Raw genomic sequence first — 12,861 nt, forward strand, 5'->3', positions numbered from 1 at the left:
GTGCTAGAGCCCAGATTCCGAGGGACTAATAGATTTCTTTTAGAAGCAAAAATGTTTAAAAACTATTCTCCAAATATTCTATGTTAAAGATTCGAGACTAACATTTGATCAACCGGTTCTGTTACCGGTAGAGGTGGTTTAGTTTTGTTCTGATTAATTTAATCCGATTTAATTAGCTGACTTTTTTTTTCATAAATTAGATATATACATTGATTAAAATCGGTCATTACAGAGAGAGTTGCTTAGCCAAAGAGGCTTTAAAACAGAGTCAGTGTAATATGGAGTATCATTACAACCAAATTTAGCTAAGGCATATGTCACCCTATTACATTCTCTCTTTGTGAAAGTAAAAGAAAATTGCTGTAATTTGGAAGTCCAAGCTCTTATGTCATGGAGAAGGTTTGTTAAAGAGACATCCAAGATTTGACCATTAACTAATTTAATTAGAGTTTCACAGTCCCCTTCAAATATAGTTAAGTGATAACCTCTAATCCATGCCTGTTGTATCGCAGCAAGAAGTCCTTTTGTTTTCGCCTCTAAGGGAGATCGTGCATAAGTTAGTCTAGTTGCACCCCATACAATAGCTTCACCTTGGTGGTTTCTAAAAATCCATCCTCGAGTGGCCTTGTGTGTGATGATCGTAGCTCGCATCGAAATTGCATTTAAGAGTCGGATGTGTTGGGGGTAGCCAGGTAGTTTTGTTCGTTCGTGGAATAGGCAACGGTGTCGATGTGTTTTGTAAATTGCTTATCCATTCTTTTGTGTCTGACTTCGCCTGTAGAACTGTCTTCGATGCACTCTTACGATAATTGTTGAAAACTTGATTGTTTCGTGTTTTCCAGATACGCCATAGGAGAACAAAGGGTAGAAGAGAATCATATATGTTGGATGTTTGTGATTGATAAGATAACAGTTGAGCAATAACATCCTCTGTATTTGAAGGTAGTTGAGTGATATTTAAGGAAGAAGTACTGGAAAGTCTCCATGCCATTATTGCAAAAGGACATGAAAATAGAGCATGGTGGATTGTTTCCTCTGTTTGAAGACATCTTGGACATAAGGGATCAATATTCATACCACGTGTTCGTAGTCTTGTTGTGGTTGGTATAGCTTGTGATAGTATGCGCTAGAGAAAGTGTTTGATCTTTGGTAGTAGACGAAATTTCCATATCTTGTTCTTGAGTTCAACTGATCCGTGAGGTATATTCAAAGCATCCCCTGGGTCAACATGATAGTGAGTAATGAACCAGTATCCAGATTTTACAGAGTAATCTCCTGATCGAGTATAGTTCCAAATGAGTTTATCCGGTTGTTCCACTTGTGAAAGGTGAATTTTTTGAATGATCTCCTGCTCCGACTGTAGGACCAAGGAAGAAAGTTTTTGTCTCTCCCAAGTTCGAGTATCACCAGCTTTGGAGATTATATGTTCGAGTGGTGTAGGAGATTGCAGGGATGAGGTTTGTACTAATCTAGGTGGGTGCACTTCAATAAAATTATCCAATCCTATACGTATAGTTTTACCATCCCCCACAATATATCGAGTACCTTTCTTAATAAGATCTAACCCTATTAAAATAGAAGACCATCCATAGGATTGATTCTTTCTTTGTCTAGCGTCTAATATAGGATCATCAAGATAGTATATATTTTTCATTAGTCGGGCAAAGAGCGAGTTAGGATATTGAATGAGCCTCCACGCCTGCTTTGCCAAGAGGACATCATTGAATTTTGCTAAGTCCCTAAATCCCAACACCCCTTTCTTTTTTTGAACTCTGTAACTTTTACCAAGCAATCCATGGTATACTGGGTTGGTTTGAGCATTTTTCCCACCAATATTGCATTAAGAGTGATTCGATTTCGGATGTGATTCCCAAAGGTAATTTGAAACATGACATAGCATAAACCAGCATTGATAAAGCCACAGAATTAAGCATTAGCTGACCTTTCAACAAGGAGACAAATAGAAGAAGAATTAAAACTTAAGATAATGCATGGATTGTTCATATAATTGCTTCACAAAAAGGCATGTGTTGTTGACCAAAAAAAAAAGGCATGTGTTATAACTTAAGAGAACCATTATATTGAATTAATTAAGTAGCAAGAAATTGTCTATTTAATTTGCAGTCATTAAGAAAAACATAATTAATTTGCACCTTCGTTCACATCTATTTCTTCAACAGTACACTAGTTGTAAATAACAGAAGAAGAAACCATCTTGCTATGAATCTCATGACTTGATATATATACGCCACTTTTGGAACTTCCTTCAATATTAATTCTGTTATTTTCAGGAGAACCGAAAAGATCTAGTCGACCATGGAATCTTTGAATCATGGGGCTTCCCAAAAACATAGTTTAATAATAATAATTAAAAAAACAAATAAATAAGCATATATTGTTTAAAGAAAAGTCGTAAACTGAATCAGGCTTTTAATAACATAAGCTCTCAAAATGAACCGAAACACTCACATTATATTCAGTGGCCTTCTTAAGCTCGGGACCATACAATTCTTGATTCAGTCCTTCAATCATAACATTTCTCGTGCTACTCGTCTTCAAATTGTAATAGACTAGACAAAACGGATCAGAGAATTGTTTTGGAATTAGACAAATATCACCGGTATGAAAAGTACCAACAATGTCGAAGTCAAGGCCAGCAACAGATTCGGGCATATGGAAAGTGTTCATGGACCATTCCTCTTTCTCAACATCTTCCAAAATCCACATTCGAAACCTATCCTCACGAGGATGCTCGACAACACTAACTTTCCCATTGTAGTTGATCAGAGTTTTATATGTATGCCACGTAAGCTCATAAACCACAGGTATGTAGATGCTCTTGAACGTTTCATTCCTAACATCGAAACTAACAATTACAGAAATATCATTTAGGTCCGTCCTGAGAGCCCCGTAGTAGAGTGTTCCGTTCATATACAATGCCCATGTTTTAGCAACATGAGGACATGCAACACATGGAGCCGCTCTCCAATTAACTTCTTCTCCTCCCAATACCACAACCTTGTGCTTTAATCTCGAACGCGATCTATCAACCGCGAGCACTTTGTATTGGTCTCCAACAGGATCGTACCCTAAAAAATAGATGGAAGGCGGTTCACCATCACGAGGAATTTTTTTGAATATGATTGGGGGAAAAACATGGAGCTTCCAAGTGGTCGGGTTACATATCGCCACCCTCCGTGTAGTTCCAACGCATATCAAGCCACGAGCCGCATTGTACACCTTTCTCCCATGGAGTTTGAGTATGCTCAAATCTTTGTATGGTACACAACATGAAGAAGATGAAGAGGAAGATGCGGTTGGGTAAGGTAACGAGAATAACAGGAGCTCTTTTCCGTAAACCTTGGCGAAAGTGATGAGGAGACGAGGAGCTGAGGAAGCAGCAAAGTTTAATTGCCGGTTTCTGAAATCTTGGCTGGTGATGATAGAGGACCAAAGCTTGGAGACGCATCGAAAATCTCAGTAAAGACTTCACAGGTAATCTTAAGAGTGTATTAATCTGAAGTTCAAGAGGAATGTAAATCGGTATCATCGGATAGATCAGCGTCGTTGTGCCGTCAGAGAAAATAATCAAAATATGAAAAAGTTCATAGTCTTTTATAAGATATGGAAGCTTAAAATATTAAAACCTTTAGTTGGCCGAGCAAACCCTAATTAACCTTAACCTAATTAAAGTTGGTAATTTTCTTTTCGATAGTTTATTTCCGGGTATTTTAATCATAATTTTGGTTTATAAATCTTAAAAAAAAAAAAAAAAGAGAGAGAATAAAACAAACAAACATGGCTAGACATTGATTAATAGAAGATTCAAACGAAAGACGAAAATAGGAAGACCGAACCAAATTTAAGAACAAAAAGTACACAAACAACACACCATAAGACTAAAAGGATCCAGAGTGGTCAATACAAGCACTAAAAAACCTGCAACTGGTAGTTGAGGTTTTCATTTTTAAAAGAACAAGAAAAAAAAAAGATAAGCAAATGACTAAATTGGTTTGGTTAAAGGTGGTACACTTACTCAGTACTCCTCCTCCTGTTGGTATTCTCCTTCTTCCTCATCCTCGTACTCGCCTTCTTCATCTGCAGTTGCGTCTTGGTATTGCTGGTACTCTGAAACAAGGTCGTTCATGTTGCTCTCAGCTTCTGTGAACTCCATCTCATCCATTCCTTCACCTGTGTACCAATGCAAGAAAGCCTTCCTCCTGAACATAGCTGTGAACTGCTCACTCACACGCCTGAACATCTCTTGAATCGAGGTTGAGTTGCCAATGAAAGTGGAAGCCATCTTTAGACCAGTAGGTGGGATGTCACAGACTGTTGATTTGACATTGTTGGGGATCCACTCAACAAAGTAGGAAGAGTTCTTGTTCTGCACGTTCAGCATCTGCTCGTCAACTTCTTTTGTGCTCATCTTGCCACGGAACATGGCAGAGGCTGTGAGGTAGCGTCCGTGTCTTGGGTCAGCAGCACACATCATGTTCTTGGAATCCCACATTTGCTGGGTGAGCTCAGGGACTGTGAGGGAACGGTACTGCTGAGAACCTCTTGAGGTGAGAGGAGCAAAACCCACCATGAAGAAGTGAAGACGAGGGAATGGGATAAGATTCACAGCAAGCTTACGGAGGTCAGAGTTGAGCTGACCAGGGAATCTCAAACAGCATGTGACACCAGACATTGTAGCAGAGATCAAATGGTTCAAGTCACCAACTGCACACAGAGAATGAAGATGTTTAGTGAGTGTCCTTCTAGCCATATAGACACTTATCACCACAAGCATATTAAAACAAGAGCATAACAGAAAACAAGTATATAAGAAAGCAGACAGTACAGTTTCACAATCATAAAAACAGTTTGACAATCATAAAAGTAGTTTGACAATCAAGCTTTTCTATATAATCACTGCATTTTGCAAATACCTTATGTTATAAGAAGTACCGGATATATACACATGACACTTAACAAGAAAGTATAACACCAAGAAGATTCGAGAATAGCAGTATAAGGATTTGTATGTGGTGATGACATAGACGCAGTTAACCAGGGAACATTAAACAGAATCAATAACACAAAACACTGGAGGCATATAGGCAAGAGCAAACCACTGAAAACAGTAACATAACATTTCTGATGCAAAACAATGACCAAATCATGTTCATCATCTAGACAGTGCATATCAACCATACAACAGAAGGCATCTATCACTGCGACCATGAATCATAGAAGGACTTACAGCTAGGAGTCGTGAGTTTCAGAGTCCTGAAGCAAATATCGTACAAGGCCTCATTATCAAGAACCATGCACTCATCTGCATTCTCAACAAGCTGATGAACAGACAAAGTAGCGTTGTAAGGCTCAACAACGGTGTCAGAAACCTTAGGCGAAGGGAACACTGAGAAAGTAAGCATCATTCGATCTGGGTACTCTTCACGGATCTTGGAAATCAAAAGTGTTCCCATACCAGATCCAGTTCCTCCTCCCAACGAATGACAAACCTGAAACCCTACAAACAAACAAAAAAATCCCACAGTTCAGAGTAGTCCCAATAACACCAAAAACAATTCAACGAAAGCAAAATCAAACCCTAAAATCGAACAGATCTAGCGAAATTTTTACCTTGCAAGCAGTCACAGTTCTCAGCTTCCTTACGAACAACATCGAGTACCGAATCAATTAGCTCAGCTCCTTCAGTGTAATGTCCCTTAGCCCAGTTGTTACCAGCACCAGACTGACCGAAAACGAAGTTATCAGGACGGAAGGTTTGACCATACGGTCCAGATCTGAGACTATCCATGGTTCCAGGCTCCAAATCCATAAGCACAGCACGAGGAACGAATCTACCGCAACTAGCTTCGTTGTAGTAAACATTGATGCGCTCAAGTTGTAGATCTGAGTCTCCGGTGTACCTACCGGTTGGATCTATGCCGTGTTCGGCGCAAACCACTTCCCAGAACTTGGCACCGATCTGGTTACCGCATTGACCACCTTGGATGTGAAGGATCTCACGCATTTTCGCAAGAAGGAAGCGGAATAGAGATTGATTGAAAAGGATCCGAGATTATTTCGAGAATCGAAGGAAGGAGCGGGATTTAGGGTTTTTTCGGAAAATGTGAAGAAGAGTGAAGTGAGTGAGAAGAGGAGTGGTTTTATATAGAAAGAGTTAACCAGTTATTATTTCTTTTTTAATTTGATATTGACATGATTTTTTTTTTGTTTTTTCGAAATTTAAAATTGGAACGTTTCTTTCTATCGAAATTTTAAAAACAATATAACTAAGATTTAACTTTATTTTATATAATTTTTTACATTTTATGTTTTCAAATAAAGTTTTGGTACGTTATATTAATCTATATATTGTGATATTATTTATAGTTATAGATTTAGAGTTAATTATATATCTTATGCTATAATTTTAATAATGTACGTTCTCCATTGGTTGAATGCTATTATATTGTGTAAAATTATGATTAATTTAATTAGTTTTTGTTTTAATATACTTGAGTTTTGAATTATTTCATATCGCACTAACCTATTATGACATGTGGTACAACACAAAATGTGTTTTTTTTTTTAAGATTTAAAATTGCAAATTTTTATTTAAAATAAATAATGTTATTCTAGAAAAACATATTTATATATTAATTTTGTTTAATATTAATTTTTGTTGCTGTATACAGTTTTTGCTTTTATTTTTAAAGAAACAAAATCAAAATTAAGGAGAAGATGTGTCACCAAAAAAATATGTCGAATGCAAAAAGAACTCTCTCAAATTTTGGTAGTCTAGGATCCATTTTAAAACTAAATCAGACAATAGACACGAAATAGTGTAACAATAATAGAGAAAATGGAGACACGAATAGCACATACACATACCAAGTTTCCATCGATGCTATAAAATTGCTTTTCGTGCCCAAATGCCTTACCATTCTATAGCATAGATTCTAAAGGCGACATGTTTTATGTGGATGCAGCAAAAAAGTATGCAAGACGAACATGCTTATCATTTGCAAAAGTATGCAATACTTAGTATTTTTTTTTTTACATATGAAGCATTATCTATTTGCGTGTGAAAATCTTGTGTGGTTATAGATTTAAAAATGGTTTAATTCATATGATATAGTTATCCTTAAGATTGTGGTCCTTGTGTTGAGACTTGTTCTTTGGAAGAAAGCTTTGTTGTACCCATGGACCGTAGTTCATTCACGATCACAGTGAAGCTTGGCCTCTCTGATGGTTCCGCAGACCAACATCTCTCCATCAGCAATTTCCAGTCCATGTCACAGAAGTCAGGAATTGGCGGTCGTAGCGTATTACTAACTATACCACCTGATTCAAAAAATTTGGTTAAGAAAATTAGAAATCCCAAAATAGAAACAAAGCAAACCCGTAAACAAGAATTATGTAGAAAAGGTTTCACCTATGATCGCCCCGTAGTGCAAGTCGGTGTAAGGTTCTTCACCGGTGAAAAGTTCCCAGAGCACAATTCCAAATGAAAACACATCGACCTGTAGTGTCCAGATTAAGGCCAAGGCATCCGCTAGAGAGGAAAATACATTATAGAGACAAGTACTGTAACCAAGCTGATATGAGTTGATTAGTTCACAAACCTTCTCAGAAACAAGGCTACTGATCCCATTTAGAAGTTCTGGTGCCATCCATGGGAGTGTTCCCCGGACACCACCCGATATTAATGTCTGACATTTCACCTTCGAGAGACCCAAATCCCCAACCTGAAATGATCACAAACTTCTATCAACAACTTTAAGGGGAAAGATAGCACATACAACCAAGTGGAATAATTTTTTATATGTTTTCCTCTGTTAGGAGAGTGTGAACTCTACTCAGAACTAATTCTAAACCTTATCTATGCTTATAAAATAATAATCCTGAATACCATTACTTGATTCCTCACCATTATCCCTTCTGATTATGAATCTCATGTTAAGAGTTCGATGCATATAGACAAAACTATTTAAAGAGACGAAATATAAAACTCGAGTCAATCTACCTTGCAAATTGGGCGATGAGGATCTCTGAGATTGACGAGTAGGTTATCACTTTTAAGATCAAAGTGTACTATATTCTTTCCATGCAAATACTCCATCCCAAAAGCAATATCCATCGCGATCAGCAGGCGCTTGCGCCTATCAAGACTCCTGAAAAATAAACCTTAACAATTAATGGCGTTCTTATAACCATGAATCTATGTGTCAACATAGCTATGAGGAATGTATACATACGATACCTCACATTCTTCTGCAACGCATTTCGTAAAGAACCGTTAACCATATACTCTGTAACAGTTGCCACAGAACCTCCAGGTGAATCCAGCACAACTCCATAAAAAGCAACGACGTTAGGATGATGCAAGCCAGCTAGGTTCTGTGCCTCGTTCCAAAAGTCATCGATCTGATAATTTGTAGATAAGATAAGACATCATTATGAACTATTCAACATATATCTAAACATGTTTTTTAAAGCACCATCAGCTGTACTGAGACAAACCATTCGTTCTTGCTCAGATGGTTTGCCAGCAAAACATCGATCATTGATCCGTTTGATTGCAACATCAGTGCCTCGCCATTTCCCATGATAAACTGTCCCAAATGTGCCAGATCCTAGTTCTCGCAATTCCTCAAGATCGCTGTCCTTAATAATCTATCAAAATATAACATGATTCTCACAATTCCTCAAGGTTGCTGTCTTAAATCATGAACGTAAGTAAATTAAGAATAAGGTTTCAAACCTGCAACTGATCCAGAGAATCAGAACCAGAATATCCTAAATACAATCTTTCGACAAGCTGGTTCCTGATATCCTGAGAAATAATAATATCAATTTCATCACTTCTGAAGCAATATGAAATCTAAAGAAAGGAATGACAAAATAATGAACAGTAAGCAACAGACCTTGAAGTGTGTGGACTGGTGTTTTATTTCATCATTACGTGAAAATTCACCTTTATCAGAAGCATACTCATCCACTTTGATTGGAGGTTCATGATATGAAGGTGTACTTGACTGTAAAACAGAAGCAGCCACTCCTTCAGCAACATTCCGAAGTTCTTGTTTGATGTGCTCCTCCTCCGAGACTTGCAGAGAGAAGCAAAGACCAATCAACAGATTACCTCAAGGATAACGACTTAAAAAAGTAGAAATGGAGTCATGTATAACAAGAAAAGCCACCTTTCGAAGAACTAAGTAGGTTAGGTTTGGTATCCTCCTTCCATGGGCCCTGGTTGCTAAAAAATGACGTTGATGATTCTTTGACGTCTGCACCACCAACACTAGATGACAAGGATGATGGTAAATTGGCAGCATCAGGATGTGATGATAAGGACGATGGTAAATTAGCGGCATCAAAGGAAGGTTCAACAGCGCCATAGACGGGGTTGCAGGACTGCGCTTCCAGAGAATCGAACTGCTGACCTCCAACCAATGATTGTAGATACAAACCAGGATTACCTAATAAGGGTGACTGTGTTGGCGCACATGATGTCTTAGGCTGAGATTCATGGTCTGGAAGAACTACTCTTGTTAGTGTCTCATTTGAGTCCGTGTGACCAATGTTTGGACTTACTGGAGATTGACCAGAGGTGTCATGTAAGAACATATTCTTCCTTGCCATTTGTTGAGAACTGGTACCCATAATATCTTCTTTTCCAAAATTTTCAACTGGTGAGACGAAATTCTGACAATTGGTATATGTTTCAGGAGCATGTATGTTAACATTATCCATCAATCCTCTTGGTTGGTATTGGCCATATGCTACTGAAGGGTCAACAGGATTTTGCTGCTGTCTAGATACTTGAACTTTTATCGGAACATCTCTCACAATCTCATTGAGTAGAGGATCAATTGTCTCGACCTGAGCACTCGCAACATTGGCTGTATGTAAAGTATCTCTTTCTTGATGATTAGGATGATTGAGGAAGCTTTGTTGACCCCTAAAATTATCCGTCTGTTGGATTCTGATGATATCATCTGGATGAGAAGCAGGGTAAGATAAGGTCACATATGGTACAAACATTGTAGAGCCATCATTTCTCTCCCGTATAATGGGATCAGAATGCATATGAGGCAAAGAAGTCTGGCACATTTGACAATCATCTACCCTTTGAAAACTTTCAGGCATAACTACTTGTTGATGCAAAACTCTATCAGGGAGAACAATATGTTGAGATGGTGGAACCTGAGTCCCACCATAACCGCTAGTTGGTATACCAGGAGCAACCGTACCTTGATATGCAGAGTAGCTCGGCTCAGTGGGAAGAGGGACTAACTTTTGAATCCCCACATTTCTTTCAGCAGGAAAGTTCCCCAACATGGAATCTTGGGTTTGCATTGCCGGGTTAATCAAAACTGGTGTGGCACCAATCTGAGCATTCAAGGGAGCCATTGACATTTGAGCAGCAGGAAGGAACTGGTGGGATGGGACATTCAAAGTACTTCCTTGAAAAGGTTGTTGGGAGAACAAAGAAGTAGTACTTGGCAGAAACTGGTTAGGTGAATGAACACTATCTGGTTGTCTTAAAACTTCTAACCGAGATTCAATATACACCGGTGAATGATGTTCAGATGGCGTAGTTATTGGTTGCTGACCAGCAATTGCTTTCTCTGAAACAGTCTCGAGCTGAGAAGAATGAAACGGATCAGCTGGAACAGTCATTGGTACAACATAAGCAGACGAACGCGGATCAGGAGGAACAAGTCTTGGTGCAGTATTCACATAAGTGTGAGGTGAAGAGGTACACGAGGTCTGCGTTGCAACAAAATCAGCCTGACCAAGTCCCAAGCTATCAACAACATCGACGCCACTAAAATCAGAATTCGGATTAGAACCACCACTAGCTACACTTTCCTTACTCGCAACAACACCATTCACAGCCTCAACAAATCTCTGACCAATGTCAACTCCATCTCCATACTCCGCAACTTCAAAAGTATCATCAAAGGAAGCAGCATCAAACAAAAACACTCTCAACTTAACAGAAGACCCATCTGAAGATCTCTCCACCAACTTATCAAACTCTTCCATCATGTTATCAACATCCTCATTACAAGAAACAGAGACCAAAGCATCAAGTTCCTCATCAGGAAGCTGGTACTTGATAACAACAACAGGCTGACCATAAACCTCGATCATCTTCTGTTCAAACTCATCAAATCTCACATTCCTTTTAACAGTAACGATCCTTGTCTGACCACCAACGTATCGTAACACCCCATCGCTTGGTCTAGGCATTATCTTTCCATTGTAGCTACACAAAAACTTCAACTTTTCACCATCTTCTTCACTATCCACCACCATATCATCTTTAAATCCAAGATTTGGATTGTTCCTATCTATACTTAACTGTTCACTACCGTTGTTACTTTGTTGAATAAACCCAAACCCAGTAGTAATTCCATCAGAGACACACTTATTACCCAAATCAGAGATATGATCAAACCCAGAACTGGGTTCATGTGCCATTGTTTTGTGAAAAAAAGCGAATTTGAAGCAGAGACACAGATAGAGTTGATTTCTCTCACCTGGTCAATCTTGAAGAATCTTATTCGGGAGAGAGAAGAAGAAGAAGAAGAAGAAGAAGAAGAAGAAGAAGAAGAAGAAGAAAGGAGGAGGAGGCAAAGGGAGTCGTTGGAAGTGATGGAAAACGACGACGTTCTTCGGAGTTATCAAACTTCAACTTGGATTTTCTCAGTTGAAGCAAATTTAGTTTTCTCGGGGAAAGTTCTTTTTTAAGGTAAACACGTGAGAGAGTGAAGAAAGATGAGAAGGGGCACGTGGTCTGGGCTCTTGATCTCTGGCCTCATGCAAAAGAAGGGAAAAAAAAAAGGTTGCGTTTGTTATCCAAACTGTGTCAGAGAAAGTGTAAATGCTCCATCACTCGACATGTTTTTTTGCTTTTTTTTAAATAAAAAAATTTTAAAAGTTCAAATAAAAAAGTTTGACACATGAAATTGTATGAAGAAAATTGTCAAAATTTGGATATCACTTGTTATTATTGGTTTGTGTTATTCTCTGGTTTGATCTCCTAGAAGCTTTGTCTATTGCCTTACCACTGAGTTATTGGGGGTCTTGTATCCCAATATGGGCCAGAAAAAAAAACTAAAAAAAAAAAAAAAATGCGTCTGCCGGGAGTCGAACCCGGGTCTATTGCTTGGAAGGCAATTATCCTAACCGTTGGACTACAGACGCGTCTTTGCTTACACATTTGACTTTACATATTTGGCGTCAGACCATATAAAGTCAACAAGTAAATCTAAACAGAATTTAGAAAGCATATGACTGACATTGACAGATTAGATATTTGTAAAACGACATGGTTTTAAAGCTCTTCCGTGTTTTTCTTCTTTTTGAGTTTTGACCAAAAAACAATCTGAGAAGAATTTGTCTTCCCCGTTTTTGATTATTATATTTCTGGAACCTTTTCGTAGAAAAATCTCTCTCCCCAAAAGCCGTCTTGAGAGCAAACAACAACCAAAAANAAAAAAAAAAAAAAAAAAAAAAAAAAGCCACGAATTCGAAATCTTCCTCGTCTTTGTTGTTGGTTACCATTGAAAGCTTTCATTTTTTTTTCTCCTGTTGATTTCTCTCTTTTCACGAAAATCTATTCACCGGTGATTCTCTGATTCCCATTAGATTCTGTTCTCTTTTTTGAAAAAATCGTGTTTCAGGTATGTTGTCAAATTCTTCTTGTTTTATTTTCTCTGATTCATCAATGAAACAAGTCGTTTTCTTAATATACTTGTTGTTTGATTTCTATTATAGGAAGAAGGCATAATATATAGTTGTTGGTGCAATCAATTCACAATTCAATTCCGGCGACTTTTTTTTTTTTTT

The 12,861-nt window shown here is 38.1% G+C and overlaps 2 protein-coding genes, 1 non-coding gene and 1 pseudogene across 4 annotated transcripts; all 4 read right to left on the bottom strand.

Moving 5' to 3' along the window:
• Positions 2,431–3,550, bottom strand: LOC104715351 (annotated as a pseudogene).
• LOC104711158 (tubulin beta-2 chain) lies at positions 4,037–6,025 on the bottom strand. The gene is given in 3 exon segments (NM_001302995.1): positions 4,037–4,725; positions 5,249–5,518; positions 5,632–6,025. Coding segments are annotated over 3 exon segments (1,353 nt in total).
• Positions 6,994–11,758, bottom strand: LOC104711159. 2 transcript variants are annotated; one of them, XM_010427841.2, is made up of 10 exons: positions 10,254–11,758; positions 9,201–9,998; positions 8,925–9,106; positions 8,762–8,833; positions 8,521–8,673; positions 8,261–8,424; positions 8,024–8,171; positions 7,623–7,745; positions 7,433–7,520; positions 6,994–7,341 (listed from the first exon to the last, which is right to left on the bottom strand). In XM_010427841.2, the coding sequence occupies exons 1-10, from the start codon at positions 11,488–11,490 to the stop codon at positions 7,142–7,144; spliced, it is 3,165 nt and encodes a 1,054-aa protein (XP_010426143.1). In that variant the 5' UTR covers positions 11,491–11,758; the 3' UTR covers positions 6,994–7,141. The 2 variants fall into 2 exon arrangements, with proteins under 2 accessions (XP_010426143.1, XP_010426142.1); XM_010427840.2 differs by having other exon boundaries at positions 9,201–11,758.
• On the bottom strand, positions 12,145–12,216 carry TRNAG-UCC. The gene has a single exon. It is a non-coding gene; the product is annotated as a tRNA-Gly (tRNA).

The sequence above is a fragment of the Camelina sativa genome, chromosome 9 (assembly GCF_000633955.1).
Source record: "Camelina sativa cultivar DH55 chromosome 9, Cs, whole genome shotgun sequence".
NCBI classification, from domain to species: domain Eukaryota; kingdom Viridiplantae; phylum Streptophyta; class Magnoliopsida; order Brassicales; family Brassicaceae; genus Camelina; species Camelina sativa.

What these genes read in the sequence shown, in the direction of transcription:
- LOC104711159 (XM_010427840.2), bottom strand. Translation starts at nt 11,490, where the DNA reads ATGGCACATGAACCCAGTTCTGGGTTTGATCATATCTCTGATTTGGGT. An exon ending in ATTCTCTGGATCAGTTGCAG is followed by an intron (nt 8,674 to 8,761) that starts GTTTGAAACCTT and finishes ATATTTTGATAG; the next exon opens with ATTATTAAGGACAGCGATCT. An exon ending in GTAGCCTTGTTTCTGAGAAG is followed by an intron (nt 7,521 to 7,622) that starts GTTTGTGAACTA and finishes TGGACACTACAG; the next exon opens with GTCGATGTGTTTTCATTTGG.